The sequence below is a fragment of the Rhea americana genome, unplaced genomic scaffold (genome assembly GCF_003343005.1).
Source record: "Rhea americana isolate MKP2758 unplaced genomic scaffold, rheAme1 scaffold_31, whole genome shotgun sequence".
NCBI lineage: Eukaryota > Metazoa > Chordata > Aves > Rheiformes > Rheidae > Rhea > Rhea americana.
Window position 1 is genome coordinate 1,769,086 of NW_028186435.1, and position 20,975 is coordinate 1,790,060.

Sequence of the window (20,975 nt, forward strand, 5' to 3'; positions counted from 1 at the left end):
AAAAAAAAAAAAAAAAAAAGGAAAAAGCAAAATTACTCGATATTGGGACCAGGTATCCAAAGGTAAGGGTCTGAAGTTTGAAATCCAAGAATCAAATGCCTTCTCTGGCACCGGAGTGGTGCTGGCAGTCTCCAGAGGGAGCTGTTTGTCCAGCCCCATGCTGCTGGGAGAAGAGTTCAGAGGGAAGCAAACTATACCTTGTACTACTCGAAGTAATACAGGTGCCAACGCGGAGCCCGGTGGTGTTAGCTGGGCGCAGGTGCTGCAGAGCACACCTGAACTACACCGTCCTTGAGGATCTCACCACGCTGCTCTCGAGCATCTCTTCTCCTTCACCTCTCCCAGCTCAAGGTGTGACATCTAAGCGGAGCTGCGGGCATGGTGCCTTCGACACTCCTGAGCTGCACATCTACCCCACCGGGGCCGGCAGAGCCCACGCCGCGTCCCGCACCACGTCCCTGCGGCTCGCTGCCTGGAGGGACCCCGCTGCTGCTCCTCGCAGGAGAAGTATCTGTACGTCATGAYGTTTGGAGCATTTCTTTTTATAGATATAAATAACATAGGACACAATAAATTCAGAGAGCAATAAAAAGAGGGCAGGGAAGGGAGCTTTTCTTCAGCACAGCTGTGTATCCCAAGGCTCAAATCATAACGCTTTTAAATTTTCCTTTCCTTCTCCTCTAGACAACAACAACAAAAAAAATAATCACCCGACACTTAATCCAATTTAACTTGAGGTAATTTTAGCACATTTTTCCCTTCATCTTCATATGGTAACTAGCACACAGCCTGAGCACATTTTTAGTATTCCAGTGACTTAAAACTGCAAGTATCATTTAGATCATCATCCACAAAGTAAGGGGCCTAGCTCTAATGCTCACCTTGTTCTAGATGATGAGCGTTCACTGCCTCTCTCCAAAGCCAGTGCCTCCAAGAACAAAATCTAATATTACTGTCATTACTTTTCATGAATTAATCACATCCTTCAGCTACTAAAATGCTTCTCACATTTTAAGAAAACACTGGAGAAATAAAAATCCCAAACACACTTGTGTGTAAACTAAGAGCTATCACTCAGAGCCAAAGCTTAACACTACCTTCCAGTCAGCTTGTGGCCTGGAAACAAGATTAGGTTGTTGCAAGAAATGAAACTCACGCTCTTCTCAAAAACACTATTACATAGAGTAACCCCTTGCAAACTCTATTTAAAAGATATGCCAGCACCTAGGTCTTCGCTTCACAGGCAGTGTCAGGTTTTCCACTCTTTCCTTCACACGCGCACACAGAAGGGAATTTCACAGCGGCAGCAATGCCCCACACACCTGTGCTGTTTCTCACAGGAAAACCCAGAGTTTGCAGTTTCAAATGTAAGACTCTGCTCTGTCACATGAAGCCCACCACAAACCAATAGTTGGTAAAGCTGYTTGCTATTTACAGTATTACCACAAATACCCAGTGGTTCCCAATCAGTGCCGCAAAGTCCTACTCTGCAGAGAACTGAATGCTACGGGGAAGAAATAAAAACGTCACGATAACGCCCCACACGACAACATGATACAAACCTTTATATTTCACAGCACAGTCACAACAAGGTCTTTGCAGCTGGAACTTTGCAGGCACCCCCCAGTGCGTCTTCACTCCCTGTATCTTTCCCATCTGTCCCTCTGCTCCCTACACATCCTGTTTTAGGAAATTCTCTAGGACAGGATTTAGTGTCCGAAAGGACAGGGCTTCACCACTACACTGAATGATACTTGACAATGCCAGGACATTTTTCATGCACCAAATGCACCATCCAGGCCAACTTGGGACAGAAGATCTCTTCTTCTTGGACCATTCTGCAAAGTCAGTTCCCAGTCTAAGTTCCACCAACCTCTTTTTCTTAATGTTCTAGCTGAACTATTAACCAATACATCACTCACCCAGTTTGTTCACCCTACCTACCTCTTCACCACCTCTTCATCACACTCAGTATCACCACTTTAGGTATTTGAATCCTCGTTTCTCAATTTGCATATCTCCAGAACTGCATCTTATTTTACTTCCATTCACATTTCTAAACCTCCTTGGTCATACTGCACTGAGGAACACAATTCTGCAGCCACCTAAGAATTCAGCTGATCCCACTTGCAGAACCAGCTGCAGGGATCTCTGGCACACCACCACATGTGCTGCAATTTAAACACTCAAGCCACTTTTGTTCCCATTTTTTTAAGATAACAGAAGAAAAGGACATTTTCAGAAAACTGCTTCATCCCTGGGTGCCTTCATGAGTCAAGCTCTGACCCTTTGTAACTTGGCAAAACCCGACTTTAGCTATTCAAAATTCCTTGCATGGGTCTCCCATCTTGCATGAGTCTTCCTTGCCAGCAGAAAACAGTGACCACATTTAACAGAATTTGTAAAGTGTTTTTGTAACAGGAGTAAAACAAAATTTTTCTCCTATTTCAGATTTTCAGGGCACAGAGTACTGACTTTTCAGTACTGACTGAAAAGTATTGATGTGAAATACCAGCAGTGTTTTATTCCTATTACTGTAAAGAAGCCTTGAACAATCTGTAATAGCCCACATCTTTCCATTTGAAGTCATTTGCTCGGAATTTGCTTTTCATCTGATGGGAAGAGGTGCTAGGGGAAGAGAAAAGAGAAAGCAGTTCAACATGTAGAAGAGCTTTAGCAATCTGCACCATGCCACAGGCTGGAAGAAGCTTAAGTGTCTGCTGCTGCTCATATTGTCAGGAGTGCTGGAAGCGGTGTGACGGAAACAAGCTCTCTCACCTCCCTCCTGAGTTTTTCCACCCTCCTCTTTGCTCAAACTCTTAGATGCGTTGAGTGCTCGGGGCACAAAGAACCATCTTTGGAGCTTCATACCGTGCTGCTGCAGGTCTTGAGAGCACAGGTCTGGGCAGAGACAACAGGAAAGCACAGAGGTGCTCACAGTGCTGAACCCAGCACAGCAGCCCGCAGGCCACGTGTCTGCAAAGAGTCAAGGAGGTCCTTGAATCTGGAGCACATAACAGGGAAGGGAAAGGACATGGGATTGCTGGCAGTAAGATTATAAACTGTGCTGTGACTGAGAAGAGGAGGAGGGAACAAAGGAAAACCTATTTGCTTCCTGAGATCAAAATAAAATGGTTTTCAATCTATCTGTCAGCATGCTGGCAGGACTCTGACCTCGTTCTGAAGAGAGGCCAAACTTGTCTGACTGGAGACTGCAAGGATATTTTCCTGATGTAGTAATACTCAAAATGGAGAAGAAACTAAAAAAATCTTCCAAGGATTAACGAGCACTTTTTTCACCGTTTCTACTGAAAAATAGACAATTTCAGGAGGGGGAATCTCAGATCCCTATTATTTATTAGGCTCATAAATGAAAAGTAGAGTAGAGTAGAAAGAAAGGGCATTTAACAAGAAAAAAGAATGCAATCACATAAATATAGTACATTGTTGGAACTATAGCATTTTGAACAGTTTCATTAACTTGGTGCAATGGGAAAGGGAATAGTCCTATACAACATTAAGTAATACTACAAACCATTTTTAAATAGTGCTAATAATTCTGCATTTACCCAAYGCCCTTCTGGCTCCCGCTCAAAAACTTGATTTCTCCATTTGCCATTGTCCCAGTTCTACTTTTTAGTTCCTAATTATTCCCTTGAAAATCATTTTCTCTTACAATTTAGCACAGAAAGCATTTTATAAATGCTCTTGATGGAATGAAAAATTGCTTGCCCAGTTGAGTCACAGATTTGAACCTACAAATGCATCCTGCTGTCTTTACTAAATGCCTGTCTTCCTCTCATATACTCATACACCTATATAACTGTCTGGTATGTCAGCATCTGCAGGCCGCGATGCCAACAACTAGGAGCAACAGTTCTCTCTCTTCAGTAGCTTTCTTGCTGTCAGCCCTGGATCAGACACAACGTGCTACTACTTAGGTCACCATGGTGCTGGACAGTGTCTACTTCATGTTTATGCAATACTTAAAGAAAAAAAACTCTGCTGTAGGCCTCCCTCACTCTTCCTGCCATTTCTTTTATTTTGCTCTGATTCACATGAGCTGTAGCAATGAGAAATAAGCTGAGGGAAAAATAACTAAAAATCAATACTGCCTCAATCCTCCAATTTTAATTTTCCTTCACCATTCTAGTACCTTACATCATTTTTCATTAAATTTTTTTTCTCCTCTATTGAACTTCTACAAAGATGCACAAATACATAAATAAAGTCGCTGTGGTAGATTTTGATTGCATCTAATATCTCCTTCAATGGAATGGAAACATCCACAATTCTTCCTAGCTTTTTCTAATTTAGCGTTTGGTTTTGTTTTGCTCTAAACAGTAGAACTGCAAAGAAAGTAACTTGATGGAGTTGTTTTACCTATTTACTCAAAAATCTGCTTAAATCCAAAATCTCACTAGAGTAGGTGACCACACAGCTGGTTAGCCAGTCCTGAATTAGGCCTTCTACATCTGTGCATCAAGGCACCCGGCTAACCCAATACAAGTAGAAAAATCTAGCAGCTTGCAGTAACCTTAAAAGCATTTTTTTAAAGTCAAGGGGATAAATCTTGTCCTCTTTCTGGRACAAATCTTGTCCTCAGAAGTCAAAAGCTTCTATTACAAACTGATACAAAGATTTGTACATGTCATAAAGAGAAATAGTATAGAAGACTACTGAATAAAAGCAYCCCACAGAAGAATCTTGTCTTCTAATATTTTTAATACTGTCTCTAGGTAAAAAGAGAGGAAATATCATCTTGGGACATTCATTTCAAATAATTTCTTTCTTTTATACCTCTATACTTTGCACCTATTTTACCAGATACAGTTGAGACAAATGCCTGCTTGTAAAGAGTTTACAGCTGCAGTACAACTCATTAAACATGTCCGAATAGAAAAACATTCTTAAAATTTGCAATTCTYGGCTCCAAATGCTTGCGAGACAATAAACGTCAAATGTGTCTCCTCTGATGAACTGCGGTTCTTTAACAAGGATAATCAGAGTGGCCCCCACAGTACTGTCACGGGAGGGACCAAAATTTCTTTATCTCATTGTGCAGTATTTTGACTGAATGCAGTACTGAAATTTTCCTCACTCAGCCTTTTTATGCTGAATTTCCCACGACAGGTTGATATGAACAGGAAAACAGGCTAACTGACTGAACCAGGGTGTGTGCGCACRCATCAAAGTTTTGAGCCTTTTACCCAGAGCCACCAAACGAGCAGTGATGCGATTCCTTTCGAGCAGTCTGAAAACTGGCAACCAGCTACCAGACAGACAGACAGACCTTGGAAGCAGCTCCTGGAGGGACAGCGCAGTCCTCCTCAGTTCTGTTTGTCCCCRCTGCTTGAACAGAGCTCTAAGTTTCTACAAAGCACTAATTTCCAAGGTTATCGGGAATTTTGTCAGAGAACATCACGGAAATTTCTACTCCTTTGACTAGCACTTGTTCTGTTTACTTAATAGWGGGAAACTCTCTATCCTTCAGTCACCAGCCCACCAGGACATACCACACTTTGCTCCACAAAAGCTGTTACTCAGCATGCATCTCCTGCTTGTTTTCATTGTTTCGATCTCTTTCCAACTTTCCCTTTGGTCTCTGCTCTCTCAGAGAACAGAGGAAACTGGAGGACCTATTAATGATACACTTAAAAAAAAAAAAAAAAAAAAAGCAGAGGAAAAGGAGAGAAATGAGCAGAAGTAAAAAGTTAAGAAATGAGGAACTTTATCCAATAGAATACAGACAGCAAAAACCTGGGAAGGTTATTTTCAGTAACACTGCAATGCACATCATACTTGCGATTCCTTCAGTCCAGCCATTGCCCTGTTACAAGAAATACAACTGAATCAGCTGCAGATGATGGAGCCCATTTCAAAGCAGTCTCCCAAGGGTTATTCTACCTGCCACCAAAGCCACATGTCCTATTTGCATCTCTACCTCAAGCCTGAGATGTCATCAGATTCTCACTTAAGCAAACAGGGGTGACTTGGATGGGGAGGATCTAGGGTTATTTGCTTGMATTCTTTTTACAGAAGCAAGACAATGTCCAAGAAGTCTGGCAGGATGCATTGCTCAGCTGTGGCCACATATTATAACCTTATTTTTCCTTTCTTTTCTGTCAGTTTACATTTAGAAAATGCATTATYTGCTAAAGTAGAAATAGACTTAACATATCAGCTGCTATTTCCCATTCTGCCCTAATTCAGAGACAGAAGCATGCTGCTGCTTTTCTTATGACCAGCCTTGAGATGCTTCAAGTAACCCTTTTTCTGACACCAGTAAAATCTATGATGCTTGTATCAGGGACATGGGCTCCACTCATACAACACAAATGACAGAATTACTGCAGTTAAGAAGTTACTGCCTCCAAGTAGGATGTGATAATTGTCCAAAGGTCTCTAAATATAAGCACTTAATTCTCTTTCCTCTCCCCATTAAGCTTAAAGTCACAAAAATACTTGAAACTCGCCTATTTTACCATGCTGCTGAGGACCGCTAAGAGCATGTCTGGCAGCCAGCCATTATGGCCAGGCTGATGGGCAGAGGATCACCAGCTCAGCTGCTTCTGACAGTGTAAACAACCACATGCACGTTACTTCTGCGCAGGGCCATAAATAAGTCCCAGTGGGCATCAGCTAGCCCCCATCTGGTAAACAGTAATACAAGTTCATAAATTTAGACCTACAAGCAGCCTGGCTGGGGCTGCTAAACACACACTTGAATGCTTCCTGGACTGGGAGCTCTTCCTAACATCTTTTAATAAAAAAAGCAGACACAGAAAGGAAAGTTCAGAGGAAACGTTTCCAACAGTCCCTTCAACAGAAGGTAATATACCAGCAGAAGTCACTCTTACAGTAGGGACAGGCTAGTAGAGCTTAAGAGATCATCAAGTCAACTCAGGATCACACAGCGCTAGAAAGCACACATGGTCCCTGAAACATGCTCTGCTACATGAAACTGCAAAATAACCTGAGAAAAGAGAGAGCATAAATGTTCACACTAGTGCATACTGTAAGCTATAAACTCTATCAACAGTCCCCAGACTCATCAGTGTCCAACGAAGCACAAAATACTGCCTCAGGAGTAGAGCCAGAGCGGGGAACATTGTGGGGAAAACGTGCAGGTGCAGCTGATAGGGAGGGTGGACATCACTGGACCTAGCTGTGTTTGACGGCAAGGGAGCAAGAGGTTTCATACTGTTTTTTCTTGACTAAACACAGCACTCTTTCCCCAAGCATTTTTAAATGAGAATTCTGCAATTCTGTACTTAATGCTTCACAAGAAAACCGTCATTTCAAAGCACAAAGCTTGTTTTTTTTTTTTTCTTTCCTCTTTTGCTAAATAGCATATACAGGAAATTGAAAAACTAAAACTCAGAYCCCAAGAGAGTAATTAAGGAAAAGCAAAATACTATCTCACAGTAGCTATCATAATACTGCATTATAGCACTATAAGTCATAGACAAGAACATGCAAAGAGGAGAGTCAAACCAGAGCATAAGCAAGGTCTAGCAGGTGAATACTCTTTTGGTTATCACAAGTACAGAATTTTCCAAGGCAGTATGTGCATGCAAAACACAAATATGTTGGAAAAAAAAAATCCCGATCCTCCTTGTGCCAAGGGGGTTCCCAATTAGAAAACGCCTTGAGCTTCAAAGCAAATTTCTAAATGTTCCCTCAAAAACATTCCAAGTTAGAGAAGAACTTCAGGAGCTAATAAAAGTATCATGAAGGCAAACAAGCAAAGGGAATAATGCCAGCAGACACAGGATATAACTGCTTCAGTTTGGAGGGGGTTTTTTTGCTTGTTTTTGTTTTGCTTTGTCCAGAGTAAAAGTTTTTCCAGCAAGTTTAACATCAAGGGAAATCAGCTAAAGTCAAAAACAATCACAGCACTTACTGAATTGAATTTGCTGCTGTACTGGGTCTACAGACTAGTGAAGTGATGCAACACAGTGAACATTTTTTCCTCCTTTAAAAAGCTTCACSAGTTGCCTTTGCAATTTGGAAACCTTAGTGTTATCACTGAAATATCCAGTAAATACTAGGACAAGGCTATCYAGTTTAACACCCCCCATAATGGGCACAAGATTAAGGTTTTCTGCCATGCACTTGTTTACAGAGAGTTTCCTAGTCATTGCTGTAAGCTTCTCGCATTGAAAATTTTTTGAGTTGTCAGTTACAACCCTTTACACAAAAATAAATGTTAATGTCATGTTAGATATATCAATAACGTATTACAAAAAATGGTGAATTAACATGAGTTAGACTGACAGAGTTATTAGCCAGAGACTCAAAATATTTTCTCTCTTTAGTACCATCCTCAGTCCACTTTTAACTACTAGTATAACACAGCTTGGATTGAGTTCCAGTATTCACATTAATGTTGTATAGTACAATATTCTGCAAATGAACAGAAGATAATTTTACCGTTTGGACACAGATTACTAAAACTAGCAGTTTTATTCAGCCCTAGGTGAGCAGGTGCTATTAGCACAACACAGCAGTAAGGAGTTTTTGGTGTGTTGACTAGACACCTGTACTACTGTAGGAGAAGCAGCTTCCTGCAAACACAGTCCAAACAGCCACACAGCAGGCATTAACACTACAAGCTAATGAGCTTGTTTTATCAAACACATCAGGTGGTGGTCTAGGAGATCAAGACATAATTACAAACAAAACAAAATAAAAGCAGAGGGGGAAAAAATCCACTAACATTCCTATGGTTCTAGGACAGGAAGAAAAACAGAGGAAAACAAATTTATACAAATATTCAGAGGCCTTTTAAAAGCTGTAAGATACAGGCAATAAACTAAAGTTACAYGGTGATTGCGCTAGTCTCTGCATGGCCATATAACTGCATGGAGCAAGGGGAAATCAAGTGTTCTCAGAGGTGTCTGGCACAGACCATTTCCCTGTGCTTTCAGYTCGGTATCTAAACTGAGGGATGCGTGCATATACTGCAGTCCCAGGCTCCCCAGCCATGTCCTGACTTCAGGTRAGGACAAGACCCAGGCATGCAGAGAGTCCTCTTCTCCCTTTCTACGGGAAGGAGATTTGGGCACACGCACCAGGAGATAAGGATCTCGGCTGGCGCGTGCTGTGGCTCTGTTGAAATTCAGAKGGCCACGCACAGTTCAGAGAGCTCTGGAGTGAGCCATCTGTCAGTGTCTGGGGTGACATCAGGGACAGAGGGCAGATCAGTGATCAGCAAATAATCCAGAGCCAAAGCTGATGGCAACAACAGTAGATTTAGATGTTTATTTTACTAAAATGAGCTTCTGCCTCTAATTGGACTTGGACAATTGGTTGATCTCAGTGGTGAAACAGAGGTCCCACTGCCTTCAGCAGTGCTATACCCAACTTGTACAGGCAGAGGATTACTTYGACAGCTGCTCTATCTTGAGGTAAAATTTAGAAAGACAACATTGCCCTGCCTAGAAAAGTCTTCCCATGCTACACAAAGATTTTACCTAAATACACACGCCCGCACCTTTGTTTCATTTTAAAAAACCACCATACCTCATTCCTTCTGTAGACCTATTCTGGTAGTTGCGGTAGAGCTGGGGAACGCCTAACATGGCTTCGGTGAACACCGCGAGGAAGCCCAGCGTTTCGACAAAGAGAGATGAGTCGAGCCAGAGGTAAGTGATGTAACCTGTCACACCAGTGAAGGTCAGGACACACTGCACGTAGTCTGTAAACTTGCTCCAATGCCAAAAATAGTTCAAGTCAAAGTCTGCAACAGAATAGAAAAGGAGGAAGAATAAGATGCCTTTTCTCAACTTGGCTCATTAAAATCTCACTCAAATTTTACCAGGATAAAATTGAGAATTGTGATGCATGAGGGAGYTACTGTCAGTCCCTGGGGATGGAGAAGTGGAAAATGAAAGGAAAAAAAWWTTAWTTYTATAAATATAAAAAATACTTGACTTAGAAAACATTTTTAGAGAGTGTTCAATAAAGAAACATTAAAACATATATTTGCAAACTACAAATATACTTCAAAAGCTGACTTTTAAGGAGAACTTATCGACCTTGAGATATTAAACGYTAAGAAACCTGGAGGTTACTCTAACAGAGTTAGGACAGCAAATGCTTTACAAAATAGCTTCTGCAATATTCCATATGTGCCCTAAACACACTAGTGCAAGCACTCGCTCTCTTAGGATTATCATCTTTATCTTCAATATGCCTCAATCTCGGCTGCTTGGAAGGTCACCTAAAGCCTGCAGCTCCGCTCCCCAGCGCAGCGCAGCGCAGCGCAGCCGCCTGAGGCAAAGGGCAAGCGCAGGAGGCAGAGCTTGACGGAGGAAGGCACAAGACTGAGGAGATCCCCGCGAGGACACCACCTCCCACAGGCGGCACCACTTCTCGCTGCAAGGGCGAGCTGTACTTCGCTCTTGCCTTTGCCTGTACGAACTGGCACTGGGTGCAAACCTTTTCTTACATCTATCAGAATGAAACACTTTACCAGAAAACCCAACACTCTCTCTGTCTGGAGAGGGAACAAGCMAAGAGTGGCATTTGTTTGGCACATTGACAGCATGCTTTTGGCAGACGTGTAGCTATCTCATGGATGAATAATAAAACATACACAATGGCAATCAGCTCATAGCAAAATAACAACATGACTTTCAAAAACGAGAATCACGAAATAACTTGTAAGTTCACTTGTTCACTTGCAGCTGCTATGAGAGCCTTCCTCTCTTAAAAGCATTTAAAGCCAAAAGTACCCACCTCCGACCAGCCGGATTCTGTTAATCACCAAGACGACGAATGACCATTGTAACAGGAGGACTTAAACCAGCCCCAACATCCACAACGYACCAACAGGTCGCTAGGAGATTTCTGTCACTGCCCCCACAGGGCAAGCACAGAATCCCACAAAAAAAGCTCTGCTGTTAATTCAGGCAACCAATATATCGACTTCAGTGGACTTGCACTAACAACACATTCACTTAATTATGAGACAAATCTTTAAAGTACTTAGTTGCATAAGGTTACATACAGAGGATAAATAACAGTTTCATCTTCCGCACCTTCTGACATTTTAGTATCTTTATCACTCTGGCCCCTTGGACAATCTTCTCTCCCTAATCTCTTTAAAAATAAAACTAAAAAAAGATCACCGCTCTGAAAACCCGTGCCACAAGACAGCTTCTGTGTATCGCTTTACTTTGCCACAGAAAGAGGAGGACGAGAACAGCCGCAAGCAACAGCCAACCTGCAGCATGGTGTGTTTTGAGCATTATCACCCCCCTCAGTTATCACCCAGAACTAAATTAAATAGTCTGCGGCAAAGCCGCTGTCAATGTAATGTCGACCTTTGATAAGTTAAGATAGTGGCTCCTCAGCCTCAGAATTCACTGGCAGGGACACAAGACTGCTTAAAAGGCAGCACCAGTGCCGGCGCAGCCAACCCAGTATGCAAGCATCACACATGCATTTTTGGAGCTCTGTGAAAGCTTCCCTTCGTAGAGTTGTAGGAAGAACAAAAAGAACTAAGTAGAAAAAGGAGAGTACAAGACAACCACAGTCACAAATGCAGGAAGCACGTTATTAATTTTCATTTWTCCCTTTGGCATTTTCTGGAAAGAAGGATAAACAGTGTCACTGAGAACCTGTGGTAAGGCAAGGAGGAGTAAGAGATGCCCAAATTTCCCATCCCTTCCACTTCACCTGACTTACAGATGCACAGCTTAACACGGCATGAGGACGAACAAAGTAAATTCACTCTGCTTTTGTCACGAGGCCCTCAACTTCACAAGCAATACCAAGGAAATGACCTGACCCAGCATAACAGATTTGGCACTATCTATCTGTTATATTAGCAACATACTTATAATGGGGACAGAATTATAAACCTGTACAAAAAAAGTGGATGAAGAGAAAGAGAGAAAGCTGGCAAAGTTACAGGCCATTTAAATAAGCAACCTCCATTCTGGAGAAGGAGAGCTACTAATAGCTTTTAAATAGAACATAACAGTCTCTTTTAACAGATTATTTCCTTTAATGCTGACACCAAAATGTTCTCCCATAGCCTTYGGTACCTCTACAGACACACTCAGGCACTAGGTTTCAACTCTTAAAAAGGTGAGAATTTTTTATTTCAGACCTCCTGCATTCCAAACGTGCTGGCTGCAAAACCAGCATTCACCTTCTGGCGGCAAGGGTCATTTCAACTCAATACGGTGTCAGGCAGGCACCAACTCTCAGCAATACTTGCACACTAGCAACTAGTGGCAGCTGTCGGTAAGAACACGCAAACCACACACACACACACACACACAGAGATAGAGAGAGAGAAAAAAAAACACTCAATTCTTGAGATAACTAAAATAGTCCTTTCTTCTTGCCAAGCCCTCCCAGCAGCTCTCAGGGCTGCCCCACGTACATTGTGTTTCTCCTCCTGCACTCTCCCCATACTCAAGGATCTTTTTGGAAACACCCATCACTGTATATCGAATCCTTATTTTCCCAAAGTCGTTTTCATGACAGAAATGAACAAAACACCCACAGGGATGTGAGCGCTTTGGAAGCCCGTAGAAATGAAAAAGTCACTGTTCACACAGCTGCTGGGAGGCCTGCTGCAAAACTCACGGACACTTCCTCGCCCACGCAAACACTTACAGACAGGAGTACCTGCTCCTGAAGCTGGCTGTGCACACGCACACCTCGGYGCTGCTGCACTGAAGCCCACTTCCATTCACATAAGCACTAGCGTTCCTGAACCTAGTATTAGGCAGAGGTCTAGTAACGATGATAATTTACTCAGTCTTTGTCTGAAAAATCTTGACTATTATTTCTACTATAATAACATATATAGATGAGAAAACTATCATGTGAAACGGGACCTCAGCTGAAGCAGCAGAGTAAGTTACTAGCAGAGGAAAGAGACTGAGATTCTCTTTTTGAATCTTTTTGAGATTCTCCCAGTCTGCTCAAAACTGTGCTGATGTTATACAGATTCTCCATTTCACTGTATTAGGTTATGAGTAACTTCTAGTTTCTTTTACAGTTCGCTTCATAATGTTTTACTGAAATAGAGACAAAAACAATCATAACCTTGATAACAGTGTTCAGAAAAGCGTCTGAATTATCTTAAAAACAACGCAATATGTAATCAGTAATTGCTCTATTTAACAGATGTATTTTCCAAATGTGGAAGTCTATTTTTAGTATGCTGCATTCCATCAGATTCCGCATTACCAGCTACTTCCAGGAACAAGAATGATTGAACTTTAATAACAAATAATAATAGAAAGTGGATGATGGTGCATCTATCCTTTCATATCGGTCCTAGTTTATCAGGCCCTTACTTGAACTGTTGAACCGTTTTGCTGCATAATCATTTGTTTTTAGCCATAGCTCTGAAGCTCATCTTCTCTGACAAACGGCTTCAAAAATTCAAAGGAAAGAAGCGGAGGGGAGCAGAAGAACAACCCCTCCACACACACACACACACGCATTCATCACTTCAAGGCTTTGAAATGGCTCCATTCTCAAGGAGGTCCAAAGACATTAGTTCTGGAATACTGGCTATATACTTTCAAAGGAACAAATGCTGGTTGGGCTGAAAACTGTGAGAGGTATATGCAAAGAAGAAAGCTTTTAAATGCCTAAAAAAAAAAAAGGAACCACCACCACCCTCAAAAAAAAAAAAAAAAAAAAAAAAAAGTGCTTTTAAAAAAAAGAAACCAAGCCTAAGCCAGGCATGCAGATCAGCCCATTTCCTCCCCATCCATTCCCTCCCCATCCGTAGTCATTGCCAGCACAGGGAAGTGGCAGACAGCTTCAACAACTGCCTAACAACTGACAAGACAGCCTGAAGACACTGAGCAGTGCTCTGGGCCATGTCATCTGAGATCCAGCACTGAAGTTACAAAAATTATTGCAAACATTATTCACATTTGGAAAAAAATTATGGGGCAGGGGTGGGTGGGAAAGATACTGGCATTTCTGCCCCCTCTGCAGAAGTCACCTCCCTATCCTCCTGCCTTTTTTAAGGAAAAAAAAAAATCCCACAGTATTCAAATATATTTTCAGCAAATGTCTCAAAATCTGTCCAACTTAAATATAAATACATATATTTTCAGCAAATGTCTCAAAATCTGTCCAACTTAAATATAAATACATATTTTCCTGTTTTCTCAAACGGGAAGGTATTGTTTGCACAAATCACTGCATTCACTAGCTCCCTGTCCTGTCCAGAGAGGAATGCATGACATGGGTTTATAACTATACTGCAGTTCAAATGGTAACTCAAATAATAATGTGACTGGATTGATCTGAACTGGTACCACTGCAGTTAAAGGTACTATATCCCATTACCCGTGCGTCAATTGTTTAATCCACTCAAAGGGTTGCATTTTAAACATGTTAATTCATTGAAAGATGAGAGATTTATCTTGGAAAATCCTACTGACGCTGGGGCAAGGGGCAACTCAGTAGGTCCTCTGAGCACTGATTGGAGAAAAGCCTACAGTTTGCAGGTGAAGAAAGATGAGATTAAAAGGCCTTTTCTGGGAGACATATTGTGTGTCAGATATGAAAAATGTAAAGCAGGCAGAGACAGCATTGCAAATAATCATGGTTATGAGTCATAAGCAGAGTCAAAACGTAAATAGAAAATTCAAGATTCTGGTGAGGGATAAATGCCACGTGACACAAAGCAGATTCCACAGTGTCAACTTTCACTTGAAGATGACACAAAGCTCCAAACGGTAACATTATTTTTAGCCAAGAAGCATTTTCCAGCAGGTCAACTACCATGTTAATTCCTTCTAGGAAAATGAAGCAAAGACTTTGACATCCTAAAAATGATTTACTGGTGCTCTCAATTTCCCTTGCTAGTTGCATCTCATTTTGTGCCTTGACCTTTCTAGTTCTGCTGCCACATCTTTGTACCACATTCACTTACCTTCAGTCATCTGACCCCCTTTCCATTTTTTTGTTTGTTTCCTTCTTATATCTGAGGTCAATGAAGAGCCTGCAGTTTAAACCAAGACAGGTTCCCTGTCTGCAAGGTGGGACAGTTTGCACTTGAGCTCTCTGTCTAGCTTCACCAAGGAAAAGCTCTTTCCTTCTTGCAAAGGTTACTTTCAAGTCTACTCTTTTTATTCTACTGTGCTTTCTCCCTCTCTTTCTTGTAAAGATCATCAGTTCATAACCATTCACCCAAATTGCCTCCTATAATCAAACTCTGTAGTCTAGTTGCTTCCTTGACCTTCTGTATCAAAACACTGATCACCAATTCATTCTGAGAGCACGCTGGACAGTCTCTATTCCCGAGTGCCCTCCTAAACAGACACCTGTGTAGTTAATCCTCCTCCCCTCATTGCAGCTAAGTCCCATGCTTTTGGACACTGCAGTGCTGTTCAAAGAAGCTCTGCTTGGCATTGCCCAGCCCTGCAGCGCCATGCTTGCTTATCTGACCCAGCTGCTCCTGTCACAGCTGAACTTCTGCTCCTGCAATGATCAAAGGATTCCAGCCTAAGCAGTTAGCTGCCCAACACCCACCTGCACAAYACAAGGATCCAAAACTTGGGTGCTAAAGCACACTGAAAGTCCCTAATAATGGTAATTCAGCGGACCTGAACAGTTACAAAATGCAGTCATGCCTGCGGGTTATTTCAGGTCCATTATCTGTAGTCTATTTACTGTAAAATTCACACACAATTCAAGGATATAGAAGCTGGAATCTACAACCTCATGTCCTGTCCATCTCTCTCAAGCAGGGGCTACATTGAGGCAGGCTCCCTCTCACTCTTGCTCATCTCAAGTAGCTTGTGGGCTCTGCTGTAAAAGGGGTTGAGCTCTGAGCAGCAGGCAAGCACAACGCTCCTCATCTTAGCTTRGCACAAGGGCAACTCTTTGGACAGTTGCAAGATGTATATTTGTATCTCCAGGCTGAATAAAGGAGGCTACTCAGACCTCTCATGTCTTGACTGAATGCTCTAAGCTGTACACAGTCACACGCAGCAGTAGCCTATTAAAATAAAATATCCCCCCCCAAAAAAAAGAAAAAGCTAAAAAAAATGTCTTTGTCATATCCACTGAAGAGAACTTTTAAGACAGGAGCAGGAGCCAGGCTCTGGTTTCTAAACAGGCACCATGGGCACTGGGGCTACAAGAGCTGGAAAGCTGCATATAACTGTTCTTGTACTCATCAACTACCTATTCTACCTAGCATTTTCTATTCTTTCAGACAGGAGAAAGCAAACAGTATTAGAGAAAGAGAGAGAGAGCGAGAGAGAGATGATACATTTAGATTTTCTTTCTTTCTTCAAGAAGCGATAGAAACCAGCAACATGTTGTGTGAAGCCCAACATTTCTTCTACCCTTGCTAGAACTGAAGGAGGACTCGCTAAATTTCACTCATGGTGCAAAAGAGAGGAAATGAGAGTTTAGCACCAAAAACTGATCCAAACCTCTTTCCTTCAGGAAAAAAAAATAAATAAAATAAATAATCCTTCATCTTCCAAGACTCTGCAGTCTCCATCACTGTTCTCTGGCTGTTCCCTCAGTCCTGTGACCTAGGAATTTCTGCACGTCTGTGTATCTTCAAGTATGTSCATCCTCAGCATTTCTCCAGATTTATCTTACAGCACTCCTGTCCTACAGGTTATTTTATTTGGCCTGTATTTCAGGGTAGAATACAAATACTTGCACTTCGTCCTCCCTTACACTTCTAGGATTCAGGGCAAAATATTCCACAGGGTCTTAAACAATCAGAAAATATCAACTGAATCTGTACAAAACAAGTTACTGTCATTCAATGAAATCCATTTTTAAGGTCCTTTGGCCCATACAGTTCCTTTCCTCATCCAGTTTAACCACTTCCGCCATATCTAGATTCACATCAGAGTAYGCACCAACAAAGCCAACTCTCAGCATTTGATCTTTCTTAATGCTCCAGCACAGTCATTGGGTTAATAAAAAAGTAACCAGTAGCTTTTCATGGGAGGAGCAAAAAAATCTTAAATTGTGTAGAAAAAGCCCAAAAACCTGACCCAAGTAAACCTTAAAGACTCAACACCTCAGAGTCTAACACAAAGATCTGTTTCTAAAAGCTCTCTGGAGATTTTGGTACCTGGGAGAGGAACGCTGTACATCAGATTAGCAGCTATAGTTGGATGAAGCCTCCTCTATATCAACATTACCCATCTCCCTTATTCATCACATCTACTCTGAAGGCAACTGCCTGTTTTTGAGTTTTAGTGGGTTTTTTATTTGCCTGATTTTCTGTGGTACCACTAGCTTTTATAATTTCTTATGCTGGCTCTCTGTTTTGTCACATCAAATTCATGCTTCTTCCTCTACCATGACAGGCTTATTTACCACTCTTCTGCCTCCTACTCAAAGTTGTACCTGAATAGGGTGAAACTTGCCTCATTCAGTGGTCCCTTCCAATCTTAACCATTCTGTGATTTTGTTCCAGCACCATTCTCACCTCAGAGCTTCTCATGTGTCTTCCACACTGTCCCCCCGCACAACATTCCTCCATGCATCAGCTACTGCCCTGTCCCCTCATCTAGCTCCGATAAGGTCCACTCTACCACCTCATCAAAGGAAATCAGTAATTGTAAGCTTAAGGGTCAAGGAGGATTCACRTGTTAGTTACAACTATATAAAAAAAAGTCATACGCATGCACCCTGGTACATATTGAAGTCAAACAAACCACAATTTATTTCATGAACACATTCCCCATTAATTTGCTGTTTCAACGATTTGCAGGCCTTCAGTTTAGGGGAAGCCTTTGAATTCTGCTTAGCACAGTGGTCTTGGACAGAAATAATTAACAGTAACAACTATATTGACCATTTTGTCAAACCTAAAGAATACCAATTTAAAAGCTACATTTGGTCTGAAAGTTTTACCCCTGCTGCTAACAATACACAAGACAACTAGGAATGAAAACCTAAAACAAGTTATTCTTTCCCTGGACACCTCCTGTGCAGCTGACAGCCTCTGCTGCACTGTCAGCAGCATAATTTTCTTTGTACATAGCTGTAGTTGATGAGAGTGTCACAGTACAAAGAAAGGGAGAAGCCATTTTAGAGAAAAATGCAGGTTATATAAAAACCCACAGAACCAAGCTGAAAGAATTTGGAAATATCTGAAGCTACCTTTAATTCATCTTTGACATTTTACATTGTCTTACAAAAGGATGCAGAATTGTYTTCATCACTTTCGCTGCATTGCTACCAAAGACCAGCAAGTCTCTGCCAAAATTTGAAGTGTGTGTATTTATATATACACATACCTGTGGTCACAAACATGCATACATCTCCACACTGTTACTAATGTTATAAAGGTTGAAAAGAAAGCAAAATTACAAAAGTAAGCAGAGAAAACACAAAGGTTTTTTGTTGTAATACAAAGAGGTTTTTTAGCATCGTATTTGTGAACATGGCTCTGCCTGTTGGCCTCAAAGACTGCCAGAGAGCACAGACCAAGCTGGGAAAGCCAGGTGGGAAAGCCAGGTGGGAAAGCCAGGTGGAGCGCTACAGCTCAGCCCAGGCAGCTCAGCACATTACCACAGAATAAATGCAATCAACTTTGGGTACAGCAAGGGCAAACGTTCCCCAGCCAGCACTGCAAAACCCAGGCTTATAGAAGCGTACCCTGGACTGGTCCTTTCCAAAGCAAGAGCATTTCCAGGCGTTCACCAAACGGCAGGTGCTTTCAAGGCAATTTTGCTGGAGTGCACTCGCAATGCTCTACCAGTATACCTTACACAGCAYGTACCATCTAAACTCAGTTCTGTTCTCTTCCCAAATCCAGCTGAAGGAGAAGACACGTCTGAACTCATAGTGCAGGCTGGTAAGACGAGGAAGAGAGAGAGAGATAAGCACCTCTGCATACTGATATAGCTTCCAGGACAATGTATTTAACTTTAGCCTCAATATACTTAAATCTATGTAGCTGAAGGACTGTCACTCCTTTGTGGAGGTTAGCCCCCTCAGTAACAYCATTACTTCCATTTTCTACTGTTATTGTTACTTTTGCCTCTTCAAAGTAGAAAAGGGCTCTCCTCTTTCTCCGTCAATGTATTTCCCATTCTCCATAGACAATATCTCCATCAGAACATCTCAACAGCTGGAAAAGTTAGCTATTAGCTGACTACAAGATGACTGATAAAGGAGMGCAGCCCAATAATTACGCAGATAATGGGGATAGGAAAGTCCTGAAATGTGGTAGCTGTGACTCAAAGGAATTAGTGCTACTGGAAGCACGCTGGAAAGCAAGCTACATATTTGAAAGCTGGAGTGAAGGAGGCATAAAAAACCTTTAGAAACCACTTGCGACAYAGACAGCGGTGGCTTCAGGAGGAATCTCTCTCAAGAAGCCACAGAGGGCTGAGAGATGCAGGAAGCCCAGGAACATCACAGCAGAAAGTTTCAAATCTAGGAGGTAAACTCTTGCACTACAAACAACTTCTCAGATTCTCMCCACCTCCTAAGCAAAGTGAAGGCCTCCTTGTCCCCAAAGAAGTCAAGCAAAAAACAAACAAAAAAATCCCCCAGCTCTTCACCTGCAAGAACAGTTCTGAGATCAGACCTTCGCTCCCAACAACGCTACCGATGGAAGTGGCAGATCAGAGCCGAGCTCGGCCATCTTTGGCTAGAGCTATTTCGCCTTGCTATGCTAACAGGAAGAGACTTCTTTTTTTTGACAGCAAGCTAAGCAAGGACAACGTGAATGTCACAGCGAGAAGAAGAACGTGTAGTACCAAGGTACTATTTTTAAAGTCGTTTTAACAATATTTTACATTATCCTCTGCACGGTTTTATCTAAGCYATCACCCACAGCGCTACCAGGCAGTACACAGGCCTCCAGACAAAAGCCTRCTCGTCCTACAGTGGAATCAATTAAACACAGGCAACCTTGTCTCTGGATTCTCTTAGTTTAGAGTTAAGAAATTAAATTGTTTTCATAGTAAGTTTATTTTGAATAGTATTGAAACTTATTCTTTGAAGTCTCAGTCTCAAAAGGTATTGAGCCTATTATAATATTAGGAACAAGACGCACTTCTCATACTCCTTTTCATCCAAAGACTGCAGTGAAACGTAAAGAAATGAACAAAAATTATTCCGAACGTTACAAAACCAAGGCTGTGCATTAGCCCAGATGCAGGCTGCCCCGCACACCACAGCGCCAGGTGTTATGAAGGTTGCATGTGTAATACAGCAAGTTACTCCCAGGAATTTTGGCAGTAACTCTCCAGTATAACCACCCCTTTTGAACTGCAGATCTCTCGGGAAGTGTTGAAGAGCCAGTAATTTACATAAAAGAGAAACTGTCACTTTTATAATCCCTCGGAGCTTGACATATCTAAGTCCATATCTCTTGTGCTGTGAAGACACCACAGAAAGTAAGCATGCGGGGTTTTATGTTTTGGGATTTTTTTCCCCCCCCAGATACTGGAAGTATGTAAACAAAACAAAGCTGAACCCACTTCCTAAAAATATAAACCTCTCTCTTCCTTTTTTTTTCTTTTTGAAAGTTTAATCTTTGTTTCCTAGGTAACACASCACCAGCCAAGACAAATTCTAGGCCCCAAACTGGCCATGCTAATTTAGTGCCCCAAAAGAAAAATGGATTGTGCAGCTGCCTCCTGGGCTAAAATAATGTCATGTGGCCTGCTGAACAACTCTTGGTGATTGCCTAAGTTAACCTCAGAATGACTTACTTTCAATATCAATAGTTCAACACTTCAAAATCACAAGCATGTAGAAAATTAGGAAAAGAATCTTCCTTTTTTTGGCTCGCCTCTCTCCCCTGCTCTAGCCCTTGCCTCACATACGACAATATTAGTCATGTTCTCTTTATTTATTTCAAWTGCATTACAAATACAAATACCCCAAGCTGACTGCACAAGCTAATCCATTCAGAGAGCTGACTTTTAAAAATCAGCTGTAGTTAGCAGTAGGGCAGGCTGGAGAACAGGAATTCGATTTTG

At 41.8% G+C, this 20,975-nt stretch overlaps 1 protein-coding gene across 2 annotated transcripts in view; it reads right to left on the reverse strand.

Moving 5' to 3' along the window:
• The window catches only part of SLC66A2 (solute carrier family 66 member 2), a 61,927-nt gene that overhangs the window by 9,063 nt on the left and 31,889 nt on the right, over positions 1 to 20,975 (reverse strand). For both annotated transcript variants that reach the window (XM_085309997.1, XM_085309996.1), the window contains one exon: positions 9,529 to 9,745. In XM_085309997.1, coding sequence (XP_085166123.1) covers positions 9,529 to 9,745 — 217 coding nt within the window. The remainder of the gene's footprint in view (positions 1 to 9,528; positions 9,746 to 20,975) is intronic.